Source organism: Gymnoscopelus braueri, assembly GCF_963280865.1.
Source record: "Gymnoscopelus braueri genome assembly, chromosome: 8".
NCBI lineage: Eukaryota > Metazoa > Chordata > Actinopteri > Myctophiformes > Myctophidae > Gymnoscopelus > Gymnoscopelus braueri.
This window is the reverse complement of record NC_137609.1, coordinates 50,119,234-50,147,199: the sequence shown is the minus strand read 5'-3', so window position 1 is coordinate 50,147,199 and position 27,966 is coordinate 50,119,234. Positions and strand designations below refer to the sequence as shown.

The following is a 27,966-nucleotide window of genomic DNA, read 5'->3' as shown; positions in this document are numbered from 1 at the left end:
AAACAAACAAACAAACAAACATTGACGTTAATGTCCAGGAATAACTCACACTTTTCCCCAAACCAGGTGAAAAATAAATAAAGTACTGTACTTAAGTACAATTTTCAGTTTTTTTTAAAACTTTTTTACTTGAGTTGAGTATTTCCATTTTTCAATTCTTTATACTTCTACTCCATTACATCTCAGAGGCAAATAAATGAATTACTTGACAGATTTAGTTGCAAGTTACTTTGTAGATTATAATACAAATACATATATTTACCAATTAATTCCTATTTTATAATTTGGCTATTCGAAAATAGCCTTGATGAGACACATTAGTGTGAGTTTCCTACATTTCATATTTAATTAAGAAGATTTAAAATAATCACAATTGTAGGTCTACTTTTACTTTGATATATTGCCTACTTTAGGCCAGTGGTTCCCACACTTTATATCAAGACCCAAAAGAGAATTCAGATGTTGGCCTCCAACCCAAACTAGTGAAAATAGCAGATCTACAAGCTCTTTGAATATTATAGGATTTCTTTTGTGGAAATCTTTAGAAAATATTTTAAAATAACAATAACAACATTTTGGAAACACAAAAATACTCTGACCCACGGAAATGGGTCCGCGACCCACAAATGGATCCTGACCCACTGTTTGGGAAACAGTGCTCTTATTGATCCAGCAGTTAAAAAAATAAAAATAAAATATGGACTTGTATGTTCAGAGTATTTTCTACATTCTGGTATTGGTTTACTTATAGCCTATAATAAAGTACTTTTTCCATCACTGCCCCAAACAAACCGAGGCAACTGTTCATTGAAATGCGCACATGATTGATTGATTGATTGAATACTTCATTAGCAGTTTGCAAAAATAAATAGAATTAATCAATGCTCTGAAATGGACACTATAGTTGTTACAGTTCCGGAGAGAAAAGGCTTCGTTGCAACCAATTCACGATTTTCTATTCATAATTAACATCTGGAGAAAGAACAAAAAACAGCCTAGATAACGTAAAGGCCGATAAATTGTGACGCTATACAGCGAGGGTTAAATGACTATATGGCTATGACAAGTGTTGTCATATGGGACATGAAATGAAATGCGACATTCTGCATGTAGGCCTACATTTTGAATATTATTAATATAATATATTTTGAGTATTTCTACATTGTGGTATTGATACTTTTACTTAAGTAACAAATGTACTTCTTCCACCACACTGGTGTAAATTATATAGGTCAAGTTCTTGTTCAGGGTGGGATGATGTCGGGTCTCTGCTCTATATGTTAGTGCAGTGGTTCTCAACCAGTGGTCCGGGGACCACCAGCGGTCCTTGAAGGGGTTCCAGGGGGTCCCCAGACAAATGAATAGTTAGGAACCAAATTGACCCTTATGTGTCTGTAAACTCTGAGAGTGACCAAATGGACCCTGACGGGTCCATTTGGTTCCATTTGTAGGCTACACTCTCAGAGTTAAATGAACACTGACAGTGTGGATTGGGACCCCCAAGAAACCTAAATGGTTGAGTCCCTGGCATATCTTTTCAAATGGGGGTCCCTGGGCTAATATGTGTCAATATGGGGGTCCTTGATGCGAAAAAGGTTGAAAACCACTGTGTTAGTGAGACAACCTGTTGTGATTATGACATTATGATAACATTGAATTCAATCTAATTGAATTGAATATACTGTTAATTATAATTCTGCAAATGGAACCAAAATGTATTTAACGAAATGATGCGACGGCATTCAAGCAGCATCTATTCAACTCCATAGATTCACTCAGTGGTGGAAAAAAAGAGTAGTAAAAGTATCAATACCGCAATGTAGAACTACTCTGTTACAAGTAAAAGTATCAATACCGCAATGTAGAACTACTCTGTTACAAGTAAAAGTATCAATATCGCAATGTAGAACTACTCTGTTACAAGTAAAAGTCCGGAATTCTAAATGTTGAGTAAAAAGTACAAAAGTATTGGTATCAAAAAGTAGGCCTACAGTACTTGAGTATCTGTATACTTTACCCACTGATTTAAACAGATCGGTTTCATTCCAAATCAACTCATGATCATAATGGACCGCTATACGGCGACCATTCAGCTGTTCTGGTGCATCGCTTTTGCTTTCACCTGCGCAAAAAAAACGTACTTAAAAAATTACTTTAATGCATATCTTCATTTAACATGTCATTGAGTTACTTTTATCATAAAAGTTTTATGCCGTTATTTAGAGTAAAACCAGCCAATCTATGTAACTCAGAGCCAGAGGGAACATAAGAGTTAAGGCCGGTTGTTTTTTCCACACTTTCTTTTAAATCACTGACCCCCAAAAATGGACTTTCGTAGGACCATAGACCCCCATTTTCACTCACAGGGACCCTCATATAAAATTATGTTTCCATTTAAACCAAATAGAATTCTAAATAACATATTTGTACATGAAATTAAATAGGCCTACAGTAAGTCTATAATAGGCTATACATCCACATTTAAACACAGTTAATTCGTAATTAATTTCAAATAAATAAATGCAATTAGTTAAATTAAACTAGGCTATAGCCTGTTAGCGGTCCTTTTAACTGCATGGATGGAGGGACCCCTGTAAACCCCCTCAAAGTTCTCCTAGCAGGCCCCCGGGCCAGACCTTGAACCACTCTTTGGACAGAAACAGGCCTGTTTGTAATGGAGCGTTAAGCCATGAGGTCAGCGCCAGTCCACCAGCCATTATTCACTACAACAACACTAATTCATTCATACATACATCTATTACTCAATTTATAACTCTGAGAGGGTGCACATTTAACCAAATGTCCATTTGGTTAAATGTGCACCCTCTCAGAGTTACATTAAAGAGGTAGTTCACCCCCAAAACGACCCCCACCCCTCTATCAATTACTCACCATGAGGCCTTGAATTAATGGGGATCTTTTCCCTGATACAATATTCCAATATTTAATTAATTAATTGAAGTAAATAGGAGGCCAAGCCTATCGTTTTAAATATAGCATTGCTCTTGTTCAGATTGGCAGATTTGCTTCAATTAATTAAATATTGGAATATTGGCTCAGAAATGCGACAAAAACTAAAACAAACATTTTTGTTTTGGGTGAACTACTCCTTTAAAAGTGAATCATCCAATAAATAAAGTATCAAAAGTGGATTTGAATCAATATAAAAATAGGCTTGTTGTTACATGTCATCATAAAACGGAATATAGTGATAATTTCTGTCTGTCTGTCTATCAGTTACATTACAGCAAATCGAAATCATTAAAAAATATATAATTCTCATAAAAATAGGTTCATTATCTGCACGTCGTCATCAAATGGAATATAAAGATAACAACAACAACAAGGATTGTTTTTGTTTTTCTCTGAGCGGAAAGTTTCGTCTCTCTAAGATGATGTGTAAATGTTTACAGTGCTCTCTAACGGGTGGGCTGCCTGCAGTGGTGGAAAGTAACTAAGTACATTTACTCAAGAGTCTCAAGTACTGTATACTTGAGTATAATTTTGAGGTATTTTTAACTTTACTGGAGTGTTTCCAATTTTCAGTACTTTTACTTTACGTCTCAGAGGCAAATATTTGATTATTATTACAAAACATACATTATCCACTTCCCTACATTTCGGCCAATTGAAAATAGCCGATCTACAAGCTCACGATGCATCACGATGCATGCATGAGCTTGTAGATCGTCTATTTTCAAGTTTTTAAAAAATACATTTTAGACATTATGATAACTTGTGAAACGGGACATTCTGCATTCTACTTTTGGTAATTTAAGTACATTTTTATATACTTTTGTACTTTTATACCCAAGTAAAATTTTGAATTCCGGACTTCTACTTGTAACAGAATATTTCTACATTGCAGTATTGATACTTTTACTCAAGTAAAAAAATGTGAGTACTTTTCCCACCACTGTTGAAAAGGCCCCTGTGTTCACAGTGACTTTATGAGTGATGACAGACCAATCCACTGCTGAAGGGAAAGAGAGCTTGTTTTTCTGGCCCTTTAGACCTGTCCAAATATTTATATTTATATAATCTTTATAAAGACTAATTCAATAATTTATCTCGCTGATTGAGGGAGGCATTTGCGAAAACTGACGCCTTTTTTCGTCAACATTAAAAGAAATGTAGCTAAATAATTATTCTTTATTTAAATCAGTTTCTCTCTCTTTTTTTCAAATATAGCTAATAAATCATTATTCTTATTTTTTTCCAAAATGTAGCTAATAAATCATTATTTAAATGAGTTCCTCCCCTTTTTCAAAATGTAGCAAATAAATAATCATTTATATCAGTTTCTCCCATTTTTTTTAAGAGCTAATAAATAATTATTCTTTATTTAAATCAGTTTCTCTCATTTGTTTTCCAAATGAAGGAATACGTGTGTTGCAGTCCCGAGACCACCGTGAAATTATATTTTCGATGTAAAATAAAACGCATAATAATTCATAGACGTTCAAAGCGTTTCATGCTGTTCGATTAATGCAATTAATATCCTTTATTTTAAGGTTTTGACAACATTAGATTAGCTAATACACACACTGTTCTGTGGTCCGATTTCTGTGATACTGAACGGACAACTGCAATGTATTAAATGGCTTTTAATGTGTCCACGTCAAGCTGAAATAATAGACATTGAAAACGTTTAATTGTTTGTAAATGTAATGGGATATAGAAAATATATATACTGTTATGCAATATTACTTTACATTATATTATAATATTATGTCAAGTATTATGTAATATAATATAATATAATATAATATAATATAATATAATATAATATAATATAATATAATATAATATAATATAATATAATATAACTCTTATGAGCGCACTCTTTTAAAACCCCAGGGAGTAACAACAGTGAGACATCATGGTTGGACATCAGTATTACGCATTTTGGCTTCAATTTTATGGTTTTCTTTTATGGTTGACCTATTAACATTTTAACTCATATTTACATTATTTGTCAAATATACTGACAAATGTGTGTGTTGTTTAGCCAACTTTTTTCTGCTTATACCGAGTCTAATTTAGTCATTTTCTTTCTAACAATGTGTCAATAATATAGCATAATGTAACCCGTTATTTTGCCCATTTATAACTCTGAGAGTGAACACAATGTTTCCATTTCAGAGTTAAATGTGTGCGCTTCGTACAGTGATGTGTTTATAATTTACAGTGATGGTATTATTTACCACCGTATTTATTGATGTATTTTATGTAGGCCTACGTGTGTATTTCATAGGATAGGTGGGCATTAGGGACAACTGGGCACCTCGATGTAAAATGGGCTATTTTGTCCAAACTGAAAAAAAAAGACTTCTTGTTTATGCCCCAAAATGACTGTATATACAAGTTTTGTAGCAATTTGTAGCAATTATAGAAATATTAGACCTAAGTGTCGCATGTTCTAATCATGTATGTACTGTAATGTACCGGTAGGTCTACATTAAAACATTTTCCAAATATTTTATTTTGTAACATTTTGGAAAAAATAGGCAATTTAACACCGAGGTGCCCACTTCTTTACTGGTGCCCAGAACTGCCCACCTATCCTCTTACCATTTCATATATTTACCATCAGGGACCACCTGTCTCATCTTCAGGTATTTATTTATGTATATATATATATATATATATATATATATATATATATATATATATATATATATATATATATATATATATATATATATATATATAGTATTATTATATAATTACCATCAGGGAACACCTGTCTCATCTTCAGGTATTTATTTATGTATATATTTATATATGTATTATTATATATTTACCATCAGGGAACACCTGTCTCATCTTCAGGTATTTATTTATGTATATATATATGTATTATTATATAATTACCATCAGGGAACACCTGTCTCATCTTCAGGTAGCTGGTGGTCAGTCTGATGATAGAAGCCTTGTCCAGCTGGGAGGTGATGGCTGAGGGCAGAGGCAACAGTTTGGCCAGTTCATAAAATTCTCCATTTTCTTTCTCTCGTCGCGTCTTCGCTGCATTTTTGGATTTTTCCTTCATGTCTGACGGACGCCAACTGGACAGCAGGACAAGTTGGACTTTTTAAGTCCAGTAATTGTACTGAACCTTTAGCAAAAGATCCAAAAAGAGTTTTCTCATCCATTCAGACCACAGGGTCTCAATACTGTCCTGAGCCAGATGATGATGATGATGATGATGATGATGATGATGATGAAATGACAAAATGACTCCAGAAAAGTGCCTGTGTGCCAATAAGGTTTAGTTTAGACATAAAGAAAACATCTATGTGTCAGAAGAAGACCTTCTAGGTTAAGACGATGAAGAAGAAGATGGCAGTGCCATTGGACTGGACATCTCCACGATGAAGGCTTTCGAAAGTCCTCAAATGAGAAAACAGTCAAGCCCAGAAATTATTGGTCAGAATGACACCATTATGAACCATACCTCCATGTGGAGTCCAGCTTGATCGCTCGCCTTCCATAACAACAACAATAATAATAATAATAATAATAATAATAATGCCAAAAGATGGTTTTCAACGTCACTTCACTTCATCATCAGTCGCTTCATTCCAGGGATGCGACGTGGATTCAAGGTAAAAAAAAAATCTCCTTTAAGCGGCTGGTTTTACAATCCACTGATGGGAGAAGAATCATTCATAAAGCTGGTTCCTCTCTGTCTCTGCATGCATGGAGCTCCTCAGCCTGTTGACGTGGTGCGTTCAGGTTAGAAAGATCCGCATGATGTGTGCTGGTGGCCGGCTGGGAAACCTCTGACTGACTGCACTGAGAGAGAGAGAGAGAGAGAGAGAGAGAGAGAGAGAGAGAGAGAGAGAGAGAGAGAGAGAGAGAGAGAGAGAGAGAGAGAGAGAGAGAGAGAGGAGTAGGAGAGCAGAGCACTGTCACCGTCCTCAGCATTAAAGGAGCACATCACCTATTTTCAAACGGGTCTTTTATTGGTCCTTTAAATGCTCAGTTTAAGATGAAACAATTTCTGTTACTCTGTGACTCAGAGGAGGCATGTGGACAGTTCAGAAACCTGCCTACCAGTGAAATCATAGATGAGGATTCCAAGCTAAAAGAAATGACAGGATTTATCTTCCTGGAAAGTAGCCATGTTGGAATAGAAGCAATTTTTCTTGCATTAATTAACACAAAAATAACAATAATAATCTCACTATTGATGATGTCACTGGTAGGTTTCTGAACTGTCCACAGCCCTCCTCTGAGACACAGGCAGAAATGGTGCCATCTTATAATGAGCACCATTTCTGTCTATTATATATGAAAATTGATTTTATTATTGATATTATACAAATGGAACCAAATGGACCCAGGTCCAGTTGGTTCCAAAAAGACAAGAATGTTTTTTTTTTCATTCTACCTTTATTTTTATTTTTTTCTCGGAAATCTCGGAAATATTTTCTCAGAGCCCTCATTTTCAATGATGCTGAGATTACAGTAGGCATAATACAACAATGTAAATAATATTGAAATAAGAACAGCAGGTTAAAACAAAGTTATGTATGTGAAATTATGTATGTGAAAACAAGCAAAAAACAGAGTATAAAAACAATAATAAAGACAGCTTAATTAAGTGTATGTGCGTGCATGTGTTTGTGTGTGCGTGCGTGCACCAGTCAAACACCTGTGACTGTGAGCACTGTATCGCCGTGCACATGGCTTTTGGCTAGCGTCATTATAATAATAATTAATAATTTAACTTACAGGTACATACTAATCATGTAAGTGTAATTTGGTTGACTTTTGCAACTGCTTGAAAGCAGCTTTCATACACTAAAGCCAGTGGAGTCGGTCCATGTATTTGCGTTGGCGGTGGCATTTAGAGCTATCGCTTTCTGCATGGCTGTCAGCGTTGATGGATGAAGATTGCTGTGGCACTAATAAGGAAAATCTTACAGGCCTCTCTGGTTTGACTCAGCTAGGCGGCAAGGATCCGGTTTTAAAAATGAAGCCAATGAGGAAGTGGGTTAAAAGCACTGCAGTTCTCATTAATGGCCCAGAAGGTGTCACTATTTCTCCTCCTGCTGGTTGCAGAAGAATTAACACTCGAGTATTAACACTCAATTTTATTTATAACATTTCTCATAAATACTTATAGATGAAATAGTGGCAAAAACGGGTCTGTATAGAAACCTATGGGTAACGTCACTATTCCCTGTGTCCATATATCTTTATTTACAGTCTATGGTTTAAACTCCATTATTTTCATAGCTGTCGGGCAGAAACCTTGTATGTCAATATGAGGGCGCTCGGGTGGCGCAGTGGTAAAGTATCTGCCCAGTACGAAGGTTGTGGGTTCAAATCCACATGGTTTTCTTGCACTTGAAATACATGGTTTTCTTGCACTTGAAATACATGGTTTTCTTGCACTTGAAACACATGGTTTTCTTGGACCAATGGGTGCTTGGATTGACATGCACAAGGACACTTGTGCAAATACACACATACACGTCACATCATGCAACACAACATCTTTTCATTTTTTTTTCAAATTTTGGATCCCACGATTTAGTAACCCCATTTTTTTACACCCAATGCCAATTGTCTATGTAATCCTGGGCACTACCTTCCCTCTGCCAACCTAGGGAGAGCCTAGAGCCGAGCTCATGCCTCCTTCAATGCATGAGAGCCAACTGACCTTCTTATCACCTGACAGGGGAGAGTTTCCCTGGTAGGACGTAGCGCGTGGAAGGAACACGTTATTCCAACCAGTTCCTTTCCCCTCCATCAGGCGCCCCGACTGGCCAGGGGGAGGCAGTATAGTGACCAGGATTACTACATGTTTTTGTGAGGGTACCTACCCGCTAGGGGACACGGGGAGAACATGCAAACTCCACACAGAAAGGCCCTTTCGCCAACCCCACCTAGGGTATGGGCACTGATGACGCGAAGGAGAGAACACGCCCCCCCCAGCACCCACAGCGTCCCCTGCGGGAATCGAACCCAGGAACTTCTAGCTGTGAGGCGGCAGCGCTACCGACTGCGCCACCGCGCCCCAACACAACATCATTTTAAAGGACCGCAAAGGAAATATCCATTTGATAATGGTGTGACAATGTATGTATTTTACATTTTATTATCAATAAAGTCAAAGTCGAACGCCAAACAAAAAAGTGTCCAATAATGGCGGGGCTTCATGTGGCTCTCGGGTGTGTCATGGTGACTGTCATGGTGACTGTCATCATAGATGTATCTGTGACAAATGAATCCATGTTTGGGCAAAGGTTTCAGGCCGATCCGACCGTCACTGACTTCTATTCTGTTTGACTGTCGACATTTATATACGGTCTCATGTCGTCGGAGGTGCCCCCCTGTCCGTCCGTGTACGGAACACCACAAGTGCTACAAATGCAGAAACGTGTCTTTTCCCCCCCACCAAATTAGGTACAAATGATCATGTGACAATGACTGTCAAACAGTTACAAAGTGGGAGTGTAGATCGGTACAAAGTCAGTGAAAACCATGAAAAGTAAAAAAGAAAACATCAAATCATCCCCAAATTTGATGTTGAGGGGCCTCTACAGAGTGCACCTACAAAACAGCTTTCACTTCTGCACAAACCGCTTTTCACTTCTTCCACAAACACCAACAGTTGCACCGTCTGTCGTACAAACTCTATTTCCCCCACAGCGTCCTAATGGCTGCACCCCAACGCTGACACAGCCCTGGGTAGCCAACACAGCCTGGTGGAGATCTGAGCTCAGAGGAGCACACCTTTCAAGTTTCTGCATAAATTTTGGACAGACAGACAGTTATTCCACTGCTGTCATTTAAAGATTATGCTGCTGAGAGTGAGATGAGTCAGCAATAGGTTTTGATGATACGTCGGCGAGCTGGATGAGATCCTATCTGGAGGGGAGGGAACAGGTGGTGGAAGTGAACGGAACCCTGTCCCCCCCCTCCTCCCAGTGAGTTGTGGCGTTCCGCAAGGAAGCATACTAGGACCTTTACTGTTCCTGATATATGTGAACGATATGTCATCAGCTTGCGACTGCAACCTGTTCCTGTTCGCAGATGACTCGGCTCTGCTGGTCTCGGACAGGGACACTCTCAGCTCTGAACTCGACACGATCCGCATCTGGCTCTCTGGCAACACACTATCATTACACCTGTGGGTAAAACTGAATCCATTCTCTTTGGGTCTAGTGTTAACCTTAGCCAGGTTGAGAGCTTCACAATCAAAGCGGGGGATGATGTTATCACAAGAAAGGAGGAAATTACCTACCTGGGTTCCATCTTGGAGGCAAACCTCTCCGGTGATGAAATGGCAGAAAGAGTCATCAAAAAGGTCAATCAAATAACGCGTTTTTTGTATAGGATTTCCTCTCTAGTCAGTAAGAATACATTGAAGATTCTTACAGGGGCCCTCATCCAAGGTCATCTCGACTATGCATGCTTCTCATGGTATCACAACACCACTAAGGCCTTAAGAATAAGGCTCCAGACAACCCAAAACAAACTAGTAAGGCTACTTCTTGGCCTCAAACATACAACCCTAGATGGGTTGTATGTTTGAGGCCCCTGCTCATTTTGCACAACACCAGAGGCAGCTCCACTGATCATGTTCAAGGGAATGAACTCGTTCTCATACTATGCAACAAAAATGTGGAATGCCCTACCAAAAGCAGTAAAGGAGTGTAAAACCCTACTCACTTTCAAAACATCCCTAGAAAAACACATTCAGGAGGCTGCAGTTCCAAACCGACCCCTGTCAAAGTCTTAACCTACCACCCCTCCCCCCCCCGCCTCAAACTGTTTATTGTATATATTTCTTGTCAATCAATCAATCAATCAATCAATCAATCAATCAAGTTGTGGATCTGTTTATCTCTTTGTCTCTCTGGACATGTAAGGGCAGTTTACATCTAGGACCATTTTCAAACTTTTTGTGACCAAGGAACACTAATGGGCAAGTCAAAATCTCTGTAGGCCTATTTCTGTATTCATAATGAAAACAGCAGATATACAAGTTAATCTAGACTTCATCTACAGCTTGTAGACGTGCTATATACATGTCTCACATTACACCAGTGTGCCTGGAGTCGACCACTGTTTGGCAACCACTGGTGAAGGAGAAGAGATTTGTATGTAGAAATTATGTATTTCCTTTGTGAAGGGTGCCTCCTAGTGGACATGTTGGGAATGTGTCCCAACATATTGCCTTCCACATCACACAGCATTTAAAACAATCACATTAAATTCACATCTAGCCCAATCCCTAGCTCTTATTATGAGGAAAGTAACAACCAAAACAAGAAAAGGTTGGAGTTGAGAAAACTAGGTTAATTTAATCTGGGATGAAAGTATTCCGTTTTCTTTAGAATCACCTCACACTCTAGGCCTTCTAATTTATTCACTTTTTACTTTGTTATTGATGTATTTAAGTTCAGGCTCTTAGTGAGAGTTATAGTCTTTTTTTGGCGCACACCAAGGTACTGTACACCGTGAGGCTCTGAAGCACACTGGTTCATTATGAAGAGATGCATGTTTACCTATTATCCTAATGGCTTTCTAATGGACTGTGTGCTCGGAACAACTCTAATTACACGTTTGTTTTTCAAAGCGTTAAATAGGTCATTTAGGACCATCTACTGAACGTTAAGTGGTGTGCACTACAGCACTGTATTTATGACCTATCCTGTTCACTTAGCCCAGTAGAGACTGGTGTGTACCGTGTGTTAATGAATGGCAGAGAGACTCACTACGGCCCTGTTTAGACTGGCAGCCCAAATCTGATTTACTATCCAGATCAGTGTAAGTACTGGGAGCTGATGGTAGGTGTTGTAAGGACTGGGATCTGATGGTAGGTGTTGTAAGGACTGGGAGCTGAAGGTATACAGTGTTATTGTAAGTACTGGGAGCTGATGGTAGGTGTTGTAAGGACTGGGATCTGATGGTAGGTGTTGTAAGGACTGGGATCTGATGGTAGGTGTTGTAAGGACTGGGAGCTGAAGGTATACAGTGTTGTTGTAAGTACTGGGAGCTGATGGTAGGTGTTGTAAGGACTGGGATCTGATGGTAGGTGTGGTGTTGTTGTAAGTACTGGGAGCTGATGGTAGGTGTTGTAAGGACTGGGATCTGATGGTAGGTGTGGTGTTGTTGTAAGTACTGGGAGCTGATGGTAGGTGTTGTAAGTATGGAGCTGATGGTGGGTGTTGTTGTAAGTATACTGGGAGCTGATGGTAGGTGTTGTAAGTACAAGGAGCTGATAGTAGACATTGTTGTCAGTATATTGGGAGCTAATGGTAGGTGTTGTAAGGACTGGGAGCTGATGGTAGGTGTTATTGTAAGTACTGGGAGCTGATGGTAGGTGTTGTAAGTACTAGGAGCTGATAGTAGACATTGTTGTCAGTATATTGGGAGCTAATGGTAGGTGTTGTAAGGACTGGGAGCTGATGGTAGGTGTTGTTGTAAGTACTGGGAGCTGATGGTAGGTGTTGTTGTAAGTACTGGGATCTGATGGTAGGTGTTGTTATAAGTACTGGGATCTGATGGTAGGTGTTGTTGTAAGTACTGGGAGCTGATGGTAGGTGTTGTTATAAGTACTGGGAGCTGATGGTAGGTGTTGTTGTAAGTACTGGGATCTGATAGTAGGTGTTTTTTGTAAGTACTAGGAGCTGATGGTAGGTGTTGTTGTAAGTACTGGGAGCTGATGGTAGGTGTTGTTGTAAGTACTGGGAGCTGATGGTAGGTATTGAGCCACACCTTAACAATCCATCCCAGGGGTCTAGTCAGTGCCTTGAAAAGGGAATAGACACCTTGTTGGTCTGATACCGACAATGAACCACTCTGACCTACTTACTTATACTCAAAAGGCCTATAATGCAACACAATAATGGCAGTTACAATGCATATATAATGCAACACAATGACGGATAGGTATATAATGCAACACAATGCATCAATAAATTACACCAATGCATTACTTAGCACGTCACATGAACTCACAAAATACAAAACCACTGAAAACAACCTAAAATCCCTAACATAATATCAAACCATAAAATATATATATATTTGAAGGTATACATAATGTAACACAATGACATACAGAAAGCTATGGCTGTATCTTCTTATCTTGTGCATGGGGAGAAATGGCCGCAGCAGCTGAGCGTTATGTTGTGAGACTGAAGCCCATATGGAAACCATTTGCTGCTGAGAGTGTGGAAATCCTGTACAAATCCAACTGCAAAGCCTCTGCCAAGAAGCCATCTCACCTCCATCACACAGAACTTGTCTAATTAGCCTTACTTAACCTTGCAGACATGGACCACAGGCTAATATTACATACGCATAATATACATGCAACACATGTCTGTTCATTCTCATTCTCTCTCATAGTCTGTCTGTCTGTCTGTCTGTCTGTCTGTCTGTCTGTCTGTCTGTCTGTCTGTCTGTCTGTCTGTCTGTCTGTCTGTCTGTCTGTCTGTCTCTCTCTCTCTCTCTCTCTCTCTCTCTCTCTCTCTCTCTCTCTCTCTCTCTCTCTCTCTCTCTCTCTCTCTCTCTCTCTCTCTCTCTCTCTCTCTCTCTCTCTGCACACACACAGTCTAGAGTAGACTGTGAGCCTGCATCCAGAGAGCTGTTCAAACTGCAGACGGAAGGCAAAGTGGAATTAGAGGCGAATAAATTGTCCCTGTCTTTCAGTTAGCGGTTACATCCATGATGAGAACAATGTTTATGTTAGTGTGCTCAATATGCACACACACACACACACACACACACACACACACGCACACGCACACGCACACGCACACGCACACGCACACACACACACACACACACGCTCACACGCACACGCGCGCACACACACACACACACACACACACACACACACACACACACACACACACACACACACACACGCACAGCGACTGCTTAAGGAAAACAATAGCTAATTGTCCCCCTTCAACACTCCAGCAGCAGTGTGTTCTCTGAACAACCTACTGATGAAGTCCAGACACTGCACTCTGATAGTCTTGGAGAAGGAGGACTTGTTCTGGAAAATGTTCTCCTTCTAAGGCCGCAGGCTGTCTTTCATCTGGGGCCCCCGGGAGGGTCCCTGTGGACTAATAGTTCCTGGTCACCTTGGTGGCCCCTGCCAGTCCCCTCTCGGCCCCCCCCTCCTGATGGCAGACATATGGGGCATTTGGCTTTTTTTTTTTGGAACAGCTGGTGAGCAAATCCATCGCAGATTCCAACAAACAAAATACAACTAAATGAGAGTAAAGGGCGGTTCACATCTAGAGCGATGACTATAGGCTCTATATGTAAGGGATAATTGACGAAGCGCCGGTCGTTGTCGAGAAATAACCCCCGACAGGATTATTAAATCCCGAGGCGAAGTAATACATTAATTAATAAATGTACCCAAAAGTAACAACAAAATGAAGTACTTCCTTGCCTACGGTAATGAAAGTATTCCATAAGTGTTGCGCTAGCCGTCTGTCCAGCGCAACACGGTCGCCTCGGAAACCAAGGAAGTGTTCATCAAATAAAAATAATACATTTTCGGTTACTGCATTGTCTATTTCTCGCTTCAAATGTTTTCAAAAACATTCGTGAGAGCAATGTTTAGCTGTACATGACATTGTGCGTTTGTTTACATGGCCGTCATGTTGGATACGGCACAAAATCAAGCAGCGCAGCATGCGCCCTGAGGCTTTGATTAGACAGCGGTCTGTTATAGAGCTCATCGGTCATTATCCAGAAATAACACACGGTAGAATTCAGTCATTGACCAATCAGAATCAAACATTCAACCAAGCCGTGTACTAAACATAAAAATCGTTCGAACTCAAGTGCGTGGCATTGTCCCAACCGCAATTATAACAACAACGATAGTGGCGAACGATATCGTTTAGATCACTTTCAGAGCAATTTCATGAACCGTTACCATCTCAAGTTGGTCTGCTCTAGGCGATGTGGGGTGTAACATAATTCAAAAGCCAGGAGAAAGAAGGAGTCAAGACAACAAATGTACAAAACGTAAAGGATGTATTAACAAACTTAAGGGCTTAACAAAACCTCTGACTGTTAACTAAAGTTAGTCTAAAGCAAGAACATTAGAACACATAATAAGTCAGCACCTAGAACGAAAGGACAAACACGCGCAAAACGCAATCCCTTAGAAAGGGAGAGTTCACCGAATACCGGTGCACCCACAACACCACACTTGAGTTGAACTCGTTGTGTAAAACACTTATCATAAAACTCCTCAAAAAAAGTTCAGAAATGTAAGGTTGATTATTTCTCCACTTCAATAAATACCAATTGTATTTTATATGGATATTGTTGATTAGTCACCTTTACAACAAGGTATAGCTTGTATAGTGTGACTGGCACCTGAGCATGGGTCCTGCAGTACCTGAACACACACGATTACAGCCATAACATGAATGATAGAAACACTGACAGCCATTCAAAATCCATTAGAATAAAGGATAATCTGGGATGCAATCAGTCTACCCCTCGGAATCAGAGATAGTTTTGTTATTGTTATCTCTCTCTCTCTCTCTGCCTCTGTGTGTGGGCTCTGACGTGTTTGAAAATTCACAAAAAAATCCTGCTTCTCAATTTTAACTACATGTCTTCATCTTGTCTGTGTTTTGAATGGGCTGCTGTCTGTATTGTGCGATTGTTGCTGGCTGCTCTTCGAACTAGGCCTCTCTTGAGAATGAGATTTTAGGTCTCAACAGGCTCTATGCACTGCAGCCATATAGAGCATCGCAGTTCCCGCCCACTTCCTGGTTTTTCCTGGTGCCGGAAGGAAAAACTCAATGCATTTTTCCCATTGACATTTCCAAAAATATTTATATCAATTATTTTAAGCCTAGAATCAAGCCAATGACCGTTTTATGACCATAAAATGTTTTTTTTTCTGTGATTTTTTAAAATTTTATATTTAATTATATGATATACTATATTTAATAAATACCCTTTGTTTTGCCGTTTTCCAATTTTTTTTTTTATCACAGAATCAAACGTTTTATGGTCATGATGATGGTCATGTTTTATTGGCTTGATTCTAGGCTTAAATTAATTGATATAAATATTTTTGGAAATGTCAATGGGAAAAATGCATTGAGTATTTTGCGGTGGAACCCGGAAGGGGCGGGAACTGCGATGCTCTATTGGAAAGAAATTGGGCCTCTTCCTCTCTTCCTTCACAGGTGTTATCAACACTAATGAAGGCTCTGTTCCATTTAGTGTAGCACAGTGGTTCTCAAACGTTTTCATTTCAAGGACCCCCATAACTCTGAGAGTGTACAAATAAGGGTCCATTTGTAAACCCTGGCCTCAAGGAACCCTGAGGACCACACTTGGAGACCCACTGGTGTAGCAGAGTGTTTCCATTGAGCCAACATGAACATTAACACCCTGACTCTCTTTGACCAGAATGGAACAGAGCTTTAGTATCACTGGTAACACCTGTGAAGGAGGTAAGAGGTCTTTCCAATATGGCTGCTGCGCATAGAGCCTATACAATTACCTGATAAGGTTAAATAACACATAAAACATAAATAAAGACAGACTGACCGAGGACCATTGAGCTATATGCAGAGGACAGAGCACAGGACAGGTGACCACAATGGAGCTGAAACTTAGTGATCAACACACTGGTGACACCTGGTGGACAGACAGAGAAACACATATCTACTATTACAGAAGGGGACAAATCTGCCACTAATTAGTTACTAGGTTCTATTGCTAAAGGTACAGCCCAACACAAGAATTTGCTCCCATAGTAATTACCACCAACCACATAGGTCTGCAATTCAATTCAAAGGGTCTTTATTGGCATGAGAAAACTAAAACATACATGTACATTGCCAAAGCAAAAGTGGAACAAAACGATCAAAACAATTAAATGGGAATAAAGAAATGTCTAAACAGAGCTGTGTTACATTGAGACTATGTTATAAAACCACAACAAATGGTGTATCCTCTGTCAGAAATAGTTATACATCCACATAAGAAAGGTTAGATTGGGATAAACTTTTGAAACAAATGACAGCAGTATTTCAATGTTTTGCATTCGTTTTGCTTTCAAACCTTTGGGATAAATAGCAGCTGATTATTGAAATGTATTTAAAGGTATTTTGCTGTGTTTGTACTATGCGCAGTATTTCTATGTACCGAGGTCACTGAGATGTGCAGGAATGCACACAATGATTTGTAGTCTTTAAGGTTCCATTAGACATCCTTTCTCCTGTCACAACAGCTCACAGTGCTCAGGTATTCTGCCACGGTGTATTCTCTGTTTAGAGCAAAATACATTACATTTGGCTCTTTGCTTCTTATAATTTGGTTTAGTCCAGTAGGTTTTCCGTCCGGTGGTTGTGCTTGTGCTTGTGTTTGTGCACGGAGTCCCAGAACACACAAACATACATACAAACCTACAATTTAGTGCATGTATCTATGGGGCCGCCAATAATTGATCATTGATCACAAATCTTAACCACTTAAACCCTCTAGTTAGCCGGGGTGCCCCAGGGCTCTATACTAGGTCAAGTATTTCCCTCTACACCAAATCTCTTTGCTGAATATAACTTATCTGCAAGCTCACAGCGGGTGGGAGCTTACAGTAGATATGTAGCCTACAGTAGATCTGCTGTTTTCTGCAAATGTTCGTCCCAGAATAGAGGCACTATAGGGATGAAGTTGTCAAAAGTATACAGTTCCACCTATATGAGGAATTATGTAATACATGCTTGAAATTATGTGAACCCTTTTGGAATAGTCTGTTTTCTCTCTGTCAGACAAATCTCTATCATAACATGTATTTATTTAATATATAAATATGAGGAAAAACTGGCTATTACAAACGGGTTCACATCAGAACTCACTTTGAGGTGCTTGAAGGCATGGTAACTAATTCTAAATATAATATAATATAATATAATTTAAAATCGTTGCTGTCGGGTAGAAATCTCATGTCCAAAAAACGTTTTTCAGGATTCAAATTAAAACATTGGGGGACTCCCTGGATCGCCTTCCAACACCCTCCTATGCATCATCAGGGTCTTGAGCTCCGCAGTGTTGTTAGCTCACATCACAAACGTGGACCTCTATGGCTGTGGCTCTCAAAAGTTTTAATTTCAAGGACCCCCATGACTCTCAGAGTTACAGGCCCTCATACCCTGACGGTCCCTGGAACCACTGCTCTACAAGGACCAACCCTGGGAGACACAGACATGGTCAGGGAGAGACGGATGAGGCATTGTGCCAGGCATCTGGAACTGATGGCGAGCAAACTGACACTGTGGGAGCCAACCCAAGGCACAGCGAGGAGGGGAAGAAGGGGGGAAACCACCTACGTCGTCGTAGACACGCTGTAGCGTGACAGCAGAGCTAACAACCCTGCAGAGCTCAAGACCCTGGTGTTGGACAGGAGGGTGTGGAAGGCAGCGATCCAGGAGTGCCGAGTTGGTGTCGGCTAGTCTGCACTCTATCATCGCATCGAAGTGCTTTGACAGGCTCGTTTTATTAGCCACATCTGCTCCTCTCTCCCCCAGCAGCCAACCGTTATGACAGTAGGTGCTTGAGTAGAGCTAAGAACATTATGACGGTAGATGCTTGATTAGAGCTAAGAACATTATGACGGTAGATGCTTGATTAGAGCTAAGAACATTATGACAGATGCTTGAGTAGAGCTAAGAACATTATGACAGTAGGTGCTTGAGTAGAACTAAGAACATTATGACAGTAGGTGCTTGAGTAGAGCTAAGAACATTATGACAGTAGATGCTTGAGTAGAGCTAAGAACATTATGACAGTAGGTGCTTGAGTAGAGCTAAGAACATTATGACAGTAGATGCTTGAGTAGAGCTAAGAACATTATGACAGTAGGTGCTTGAGTAGAACTAAGAACATTATGACAGTAGGTGCTTGAGTAGAGCTAAGAACATTATGACAGTAGGTGCTTGAGTAGAGCTAAGAACATAATGACAGTAGATGCTTGAGTAGAGCTAAGAATGTTATAACACAAATCTTCTCTTTTGGGGCCCCCTGCCACAAAACATTTTCAGATGGGGGTCCGGGGCCAAATACATCTCAATTTGGTGTCGGAATGGAGCGCTGTCCCCGTCCTGGACATGAAAAAGTTTGAGAAACACCGCATTAGCTTACGCTGTCATACTGGACGCTACCGCCTCCTTTCAGCACCGGAATCTGAGGTTCTGAGAGAGTTACAAAGGGAACCAAATGGACCCTTATACGGCTGAGTAATTTAAATTCCACACTGGCTATTTTCCAGTGAGACGGTGAATGATTGGCCTGTGAGCATTGGACATTGCTCTCTCCCAAGTCTAATATTTCAATGAGTGATCTGTGTGTCAAGACACCGGTTCTTCACCAGTGAAGTCAATGGATCCTCCTCAATGGACCTTCAAATCGATTAGGAATGTCTAACCAATCTATTAACCACTTGAACCCTATACCAACTCTGTCGGGTGGAAACCAAAACAGTTACTTTTCAGGATTCAAATAAAAAAATAGCTGCTTCTCACTGCCTTTGGAGTCTTGTAGATCTGCTACATTTGTTGCTTTTGTGTGACGTTGTAGTATGATCAATAGGCCGTCTATGGTATGCTGACCCTACCCCCCCCTCTGTCTGTCTGTCTGACTGTCTGTCTGTGTCTCTCTGTCCTTTTCTCTGTCGCACGCACGCACGCACGCACGCACACGCACCTACGCACGCACGCACGCACGCACGCACGCACGCACGCACGCACGCACGCACGCACGCACGCACGCACGCACGCACGCACACACACACACACACACACACACACACACACACACACACACACACACACACACACACACACACACACACACACACACACACACACACACACACACACACACACACACACACACACACACACACACACACACACACAGAGAGAGTCAGAGTGTATTTCCAGTAAACCCAGGTCTTCAGTGTGGTTAATAGCAAACAGAAGGAGCTCCTATCAGCTCCATTCAAGGTCACACACACACACACACACACACACACACACACACACACACACACACACACACACACACACACACACACACACACACACACACACACACACACACACACACACACACACACAGAGGCAGGTGAGACACCGGTGGAGAGAAATGACATTACACACAACACATTGTGAGTTTGTAGAACTGCTAATTGTGGTAAATGTTTTAGAACATTTCACCAAAAGAAAAGATGATTTATTTTTTATCTCTGAAAATCTTTTGAAAATAAAAAAAAAGAATTAAAGATGCAAAACACAAACAAACAGACAACAAAAAACAGGACATTTCCTCATGACCCATAAAAACATTGGGAAACTCTGCTTTACAATGTCCTTCAGAACATGACTGTCCTGCGGAAGCGAGACGTAAATGAGGGTGTGTGTGTGTGTGTGTGTGTGTGTGCGTGTGTGTATGTGTGTGTGTGTGTGTACACCCCCAACAACCACAAAAAAAAGTAACAACACAGCCGTGTTTTAGTCAATAAAAGCGGACAAAGCAGAGGTGTGGCTTTTGTTGTGAAGATGGAATCAAAGTCGACCCACATGGCGGAACAACAAGCCTGTCCAGGTTCTCATGAAGTTGTCCTGAATATCAATGGGACAAAGTTCACCTCTCTCTCTCTCTCCCCGAGCGGGACAATAGCAGAGAGCAGACATTGTGGAGCAGGGTGCTATAGGGTCCTATTAAGACGTTTCATCTTACACACACACATACTGTGTGGAACACACCAACACACACCTGCACTGCGTTCTACCATCTGACTGCACACAGCAGGTGAGTTATGCTCTGTTATTCACCACTGTTGCTTTTGACAGAACTTTAATTTTAGTCAAAGTCTTTTGAATGAAATTTAGTTTCTGTCATATTTTTGTGATCTGAAATGTTTTAGTTTTAGTCAGTGGTGTAAAGAAACTAATTACATTTACTCAAGTAATGTGCTTAAGTACAATTTGGAGGTATTTATTTTACTTTACTTGAGTATTTCCAATTTTCAGCACTTTTACTTCTACTCCACTACATCTCAGAGGAAAATATCGTACTTTTACTCCACTACAATTATTTGAAAACTTTAGTTACTAGTTACTTTGCAGATATCAATTATTACATTATAAAACATACATTAACCACTTTAGCCCTATTTTATACCTAGGCTATTTGAAAATAGCCGATCAACAAGCTCACAACGCGTCGCATCGCGACGCGTTGTGAGCTTGTAGATCTGCTATTTTCAAACATTTTAGTACTTTTACTTTTGGTACTTTAAGTACATTTTGATACCAATACTTTTGTACTTTTACTCAAGTAAATGTTTAATTCCAGACTTTTACTTGTAACGGAGTACTTCTACATTGCAGTATTGATACTTTTACTTAAGTAAAACATTTGAATACTTTTTCCACCACTGGGTCTAGTTCTAGTTGACTAAATATCATGATATTTTAGTAGACTAAACCTACAGTTGATTTAGAGGACAATTACATTTTTTTTGACAGATTTAGCTGCGCGCTGAAAATAGTCGATCTACAACCAAGCATAAAATGTCTTTTCTCCACCAAGTCCCTCCCCAACATTTCCGTCTAGTTTTTATTTGTTGATGAAATTGTGTGTATATTTAATCATAGTTCTTGTCATCATAGCGTAGTTTTTATGTAGTTTCCGTCAGTGTGAAAAGGTAGCCGACAAACATCTTTCGTAATTTTTTTAGTCAACACACAGAATTACTTGGTTGACCGGACGGAGTCCCTCAGGGATCTACACACTAGTGACTGTTTTGTTTTCGCTCTACATTAGATATAGATATAGATAACCTTTTCCACAGAATAGGGTTTTACATGGTTAACTTAAAGAAATTCAAATATGACTTAAGGAAACAAAATGACTGGCATCAAATACACTCATTATGCAGAATGTACGATTCTACAAGTTTTCAAAATGTGTCAAAATATTTCAAAGATAGCCGGTCTACAAGCTCACAATGCGTCGCAACACATTGGTGAGCTTGTCTACTTTCAAACAGACAAAGGCAAATAGGGCTTCATTGGTTGATGTATGCTTTGTAATAATCTAAATCTACAAAGTAACTAGTAACACGTGTTAAAAGAATTGTAGTGGAGTAAAAAGAGTACAACCCTTTGATTTCATTTGAAGTTAACACAATAATTAACACAATAAATACACCCGCAAATGGGGGTACCGCAAGAGATGATGATTAAATTAACCTTTTCATAACTGTTGACCTTGACAAGTACGACTTTATTGCACTTAAACCCCTTCACCGGAGTCCCCTGGGCTCTATATTTGTTTAAATACCCGTTTATGCAATACCCACTGTTGTACTGTTGTCAGAGTAAACCAGAGCGCTACCCCCTACCAAACGACCGATCGACCAAATATGGTGATACGGGATCCCTGATGTCATCAACAACTGCTCACCTTGTGTTGATGACGTATGCCCTCCAAAGCCCCCCCCCCCCGAAAGCCCCCCCCCCCACACACACAAACAGATTTAGTGTGACTTTCATGGATTTTGACAACCGAATTCCCACTTGGCATCTGGGTCGTTGGCGACACACGAACGCCAAGATCGAAGTCGATTGGTCAGACGGTAGTCTGAAATCTCTGCATTTCCGAGGGGCAATTTTAAAAAAATGCCAAGGCCCATATTTGCACACTGGGCCTTGATTGGGCCCTCACAACTTTGGAGGGAGAGAAATCCAATCTCTATTTAGAGGGGACAGACCTAATCTGCCACGGGCATTTTTTTTTTGCGATGGCAGATTCGTCTGGAACCAGGCTAGTCAGACGGTGCCCGAGTTATGCCCGGGAGATACACAGACAGACAGACAGACAGACAGACAGACAGACAGACAGACAGACAGACAGACAGACAGACAGACAGACAGACAGACAGACAGACAGACAGACAGACAGACAGACAGACAGACAGACAGACACAGGTTTTGCCATAACCTTAGTGTATGTCGATACAAAATGATAGATGGCAGTCGTAACACTGTGTGGATCCCTCTCTCAATACTGCGTTAAACTACATTACTCTGGTTCCATCCAGCCGGCAAATCAACAATGAAAGGCATGATGACCAAGAAGACAGAGGTCCAGCGTCGCATCGTGTCCAAAGACGGCCACAACAACGTGCGCATCGACAACGTGGAGGGCATGGTCAAGCTGTACCTGCACGACATCTGGACCACGGTGGTGGACATGAAGTGGCGCTACAAGCTCACGCTGTTCGCCTCCACCTTCGTCATGACCTGGTTCATCTTCGGCGTCATCTTCTACTTCATCGGCATGGGCAACGGCGACTTTGACGAGGTATTGGGTTGTCGTCTGCTTTTTTTTGTGCTCTTGGTCTTGTGTTGTCTGCCTTTTTGGGGTGTCTGTATTGTGAGGGTGCAAAAGTTAATCAAAGTATTCTATTTCATTCCATTATGAAAAGTTAAACAAAAATCAATAATACATTTGAATGAAAAATAATACATTTTGGGGGGAACATTTTGAAACGTTTTTGAAAAAAAAAAGAGATACCAAACGATGCACTTGAATCCGATCCATCCAATTGATCTATCTATCTACGTGTCCAGGAGTTGCCGTCCAACCACACGCGCTGCCTGGTCAATGTGGAGACCCTGACCGGAGCCTTCCTCTTCTCCCTGGAGTCGCAGACCACCATCGGCTACGGCTTCCGCTACATCTCGGAGGAGTGTCCGCTGGCCATCTTCACCCTGGTGGCCCAGCTGGTCATCACGGGCCTGGCCGAGATCTTTGTGACGGGGGCCTTCCTGGCCAAGCTGGCGCGCCCCAAGAAGCGGGCGGAGACCATCAAGTTCAGCCACTCGGCGGTGGTGTGCCGGAGCGAGGGCAAGCTGTGTCTGATGGTGCGCGTGGCCAACATGAGGAAGAGCTTACTGATCCAGTGTCAGCTGGCCGGCAAGCTGCTCCACCCCAACGTGACCGAGGAAGGCAAGATCCTTACCAAATCTATTCTGTCATTATTCTTAGTTATCTTGTCGCTGAGATGTTTTCTACTTTTTGTCGCCCCTGTCCGCCCGCCCGTGTGTCTGTGAGCAGCTAATCTCCGGCACCGTTGGACCGATTAACATGAAACTGTGCACGACGCACACTCCCTGGAGGCCAGAGCAGAACCTCTGCCCCAAATCTTTCACATAGTTAGAGCGGCCAAACATGAGGCAGATTTTTGCAAAACAATTGTTTTGGTATTACTCCTACAGATTTGTCCAAACATCACACACATCGGTACACAGTATCTCTATAGTCATGTGATCAAGACGGATCTGTTCGATTCTTCATATTCCATCCAATTGGCTAAAATGTCCTTCCAAAGTTTGCAGGAGTGGCCCGTTTTGAACAAAATGCCTCAAATCATGAACGCAGCGTCCGATTGCCGTGCATACATTTTTAAAATCGGTATCATGGTGGGGCTACAACAGGCCGATTTGGCCTATAACTCGAATATAACTTGAACTGTAGGGCATACAATCAAACTTCTTTTCCCCTTGGATTCCTTGGAGAATTATACAACTACCCAAATAAACCACACCCATTTACACCTGTCTATCTGTCTGTCTGTCTGTCTGTTGTATAGTATTTTACTGTATGTCTTTATATGTCTTGATGAATTGAATACACAGGACCACAATGAAAACAAGGAAATGGAAATAAAGTATTCTCTCTCTCTCTCTCTCTCTCTCTCTCTCTCTCTCTCTCTCTCTCTCTCTCTCTCTCTCTCTCTCTCTCTCTCTCTCTCTCTCTCTCTCTCTCTCTCTCTCTCTCTCTCTCTCTCTCTCTCTCTCTCTCTCTCTCTCTCTCTCTCTCTCTCTCTCTCTCTCTCTCTATAGGCGAGAAGACCAGCGTGCACCAGAGCCACGTGGACTTCTACATGGACTCGAGCGGCGAGTGTCCGTTCCTCATCCTGCCGCTGACCTTCTACCACGTCCTGGACGAGAGCAGCCCGCTGGCGGGCCTGACCGCCGAGAACCTGCACACCCGCGACTTTGAGCTGCTGGTGACGCTCAACGCCACCATGGAGTCCACGGCCGCCACGTGCCAGAGCCGCACCTCCTACGTCCCCCAGGAGATCAAGTGGGGCTACGAGTTCAAGCCTGTGCTCTTCAGCACCACCGGGGGGCGCTACGTGGCCGACTTCAACTTCTTCGACAAGGTGCAGGTCAGCAACGACGCCGGCCTCCTCCTCAACAGCAACAACGCTGAGAAGCTGAAACTGGAGGAGGAGTACAAGAGAGAGTGAAGTAGTTCTGATAGTCCTGATAGGCTCTGTGCACGGGGCAGCCATGTTGGAAAGAAATTGGGGACTCTTCCTTTATACTTCCTTCACAGGTGTTACCAATTATGCTAATTAAGGTTGTGCCTTCACAGGTGTTACCAGTGCTGCTAATTAAGGTTATGTTCCACTCTGGTCAAACAGAGTCAGGGTGCCGATATTGATTGTGCATGTTGGCTCACTGGAAACACTCTGGTACGCCAGTGGGTCTCAAAGTGTGGTCCAGGGACCCTCATGGTTCCTTGAGGGGGTTTCAAATGGCCCCTTATGGGTGTGTAACTCTGAGAGTTATGGGGGTCCTTGAAATGAAAAAGTTTGAGAACCACTGTGCTACACTAAATGGAACAGAGCCTTACTTAGTATAATTGGTAAGACCTGTGAAGGAAGTAAGGAAGAGGCCCAGTTCCTTTCCAATATGGCCGCTGTGCATAGAGCCTATTGATTCCTATACCTCGTCAGCAGTGGTGAAAAGTATAGTACATTTACTCAAGTACAAGCCTGAGGTGCTTTTGCTTTACTTGAGTAGTTCCATTTTTTGATACTTCATGTTCTAATCCACTACATCTCAGAGGGGAATATTTCTTTGCGATTTAGATTAGGCTATTGTTACAAAACACTCATTAACCAATGCCTTATTTTACACTTCAGCTATTCAAAAATAGCTGAAGCTCACAATGCGTCCCGTTGTGAGCTTGTAGGCTAGATAGGCTATTTTCTAAATTCCACACATTTTAAAAAATATTAAAAAACATTGAATTGGGCCTTTCTGCATAATGACTAGTTTTACTATTGATACTTGAAACTGGGAGAGGAGTAACCTACGAGAGAGAGTAGAGAAAACGGTTGTTTCTGACGTTCGCAAGCCCGATTCATAGATTGTCGCACAACGGCGTGACACGATGAAGATAGCCGACCTATAAGCTTGTAGATCAGCTTTTTTTTGTTGGAGCAGAAATTAGCCAATATTCTTCTGCTCTGACACACATACTACATCAGAATATCTTTCAAGAATAAATAAAACATTTTCTGTAGGCCGGGGATATTATTATGTAATTTCAGAGCCGATTAAGAAGGCTCTTCCTGCGGGTAGTTGAAGCTGCAATCTTGAATTATTTTAAAGTTGTTCTAAGTGATATTTGTATTTATTTAAAACAAAACTTTTCTTTTGTTTTTATTAAATGTTATAGCTCTATATTGTCATAGTAATCATTGCTAAAGAGTGTTTGTTCGGTAACAGGGCTCTCCCTGTCTCTCCAGCTCTTTAATAAACACAAAATACATTTTCAGGTGGAATGCAAATTTCATCCGAGTTGCAATGACCCTTTAACCCAGACAGAGGACATAAAACCTGCAGCTTTAAGCTGAATGAAACTCGCTGGGTGTCTTGCATTCCTTCAGTTATTCATTCATGCAGACCTTTAAGTAAAACCCTCAGGGACACATCCTTCCAGGTTATATTGTTGTGAACTGAAGTGACTAATGCATGATGTGCCCAAAATAAGTTGTGTAAATTCTTCTTGTCAACCTGTACTCTGGAGCTGTGGTTCCCAACTGTTGTTCCTTGGAGCACCCCCGTTTCACATCTGACAAAATACTGAGACCCCCCCATGTTAACTTAAAGGATCACTTCACCCATTTTCAACCTATCTTCATATAATTGGTTCTCACTAATGCTCATGATAATATGGTACCAGCCTTGGGCTGTGGACACTTGGGCTGTGTGACATCATCATTTATTTATTTTGATTAACGCGAGAACAATGGCTTCCATTATAGCATGATAACTTTCCAGAGAAAGCCTGCAGTTTCTAGCTTGGATTCCCCATCAATGATGTCACTGGTAGGCGTGTTTCTGAACCGTCCACAGCCCTCCTCTGAGACACAGAGTGAGGAGACAAAAAATTGTGCCAGATTATAATGAGCATTAGTGAGGACCTATTATATGAAGATATGGGTGAAAATGGGTTATGTCGTCCTTTAAGACCTAAATGATGAAAATAGCCAAATATGCAAGCTCACAAGGCGTTGCATCGGCTATTTTTTCTTTTTTACTTTTACTTTAACTAAATATACAATACTGGTTCTAGTCAAAATCACCTGTAACTAATGTCTACATCTGTTATTGCTGATTTATATCAAATACTCATTGTGGCCACTTTTCGTTTTTGTATTTTATTTTCAGTTTTTCTTTATTTTTTATATACTGTATACGTACACAATATACTGTTTGTCTGAGTACTTAATGTGTTAATATTTCTAATATGTGCTGCTGTTCACTACAATAAAAGAGTTTGCGTAAGGGAATGAACCAATACTTGGACAAAGAAAGAACATGAATGCCATCATAATGTCTCACTCTGTGGTGTTGTTGTGGTAACAATGACTGTATATCTAGTTACAACACAGTGAGACCAGGCTTTTATTTTGACAAAACACAGCAGAGCTATTTGGCTGTGTCAACCCCGCCCCCAACACAACACACAATGACAAGAATAAACTGAATGCTCCAAACTAGTGGTTCTCAAAGTGGGGTCTGGGGACCCCCAGGGGTCCTTGAGGGAGGCTACAGGGGGTCACCAGCAACA

The 27,966-nt window shown here is 40.9% G+C and overlaps 3 protein-coding genes across 3 annotated transcripts in view; 1 reads left to right on the top strand and 2 right to left on the bottom strand.

The window, feature by feature from the left end:
- sim2 (SIM bHLH transcription factor 2) overlaps nt 1–6,052 on the bottom strand; it is a gene marked incomplete at both ends in the record, with an annotated part of 35,311 nt that extends 29,259 nt beyond the window's left edge. Inside the window, one exon of the mRNA XM_080436187.1 lies at nt 5,878–6,052. Within this exon, the coding sequence (XP_080292313.1) occupies nt 5,878–6,052 (175 nt within the window). The remainder of the gene's footprint in view (nt 1–5,877) is intronic.
- Nucleotides 1–27,966, bottom strand: part of psmg1 (proteasome (prosome, macropain) assembly chaperone 1) — a 228,226-nt gene that overhangs the window by 164,000 nt on the left and 36,260 nt on the right. The window lies entirely within an intron of this gene.
- kcnj15 (potassium inwardly rectifying channel subfamily J member 15) lies at nt 20,588–27,681 on the top strand. Its single transcript, XM_080435604.1, has 4 exons — nt 20,588–20,835; nt 23,132–23,394; nt 23,664–24,042; nt 24,939–27,681. The coding sequence occupies exons 2-4, from the start codon at nt 23,146–23,148 to the stop codon at nt 25,346–25,348; spliced, it is 1,038 nt and encodes a 345-aa protein (XP_080291730.1). The 5' UTR covers nt 20,588–20,835; nt 23,132–23,145; the 3' UTR covers nt 25,349–27,681.

What these genes read in the sequence shown, in the direction of transcription:
- kcnj15 (XM_080435604.1), top strand. Translation starts at nt 23,146, where the DNA reads ATGAAAGGCATGATGACCAAGAAGACAGAGGTCCAGCGTCGCATCGTG. An exon ending in GCAACGGCGACTTTGACGAG is followed by an intron (nt 23,395 to 23,663) that starts GTATTGGGTTGT and finishes CTACGTGTCCAG; the next exon opens with GAGTTGCCGTCCAACCACAC. An exon ending in CCCCAACGTGACCGAGGAAG is followed by an intron (nt 24,043 to 24,938) that starts GCAAGATCCTTA and finishes CTCTCTCTATAG; the next exon opens with GCGAGAAGACCAGCGTGCAC.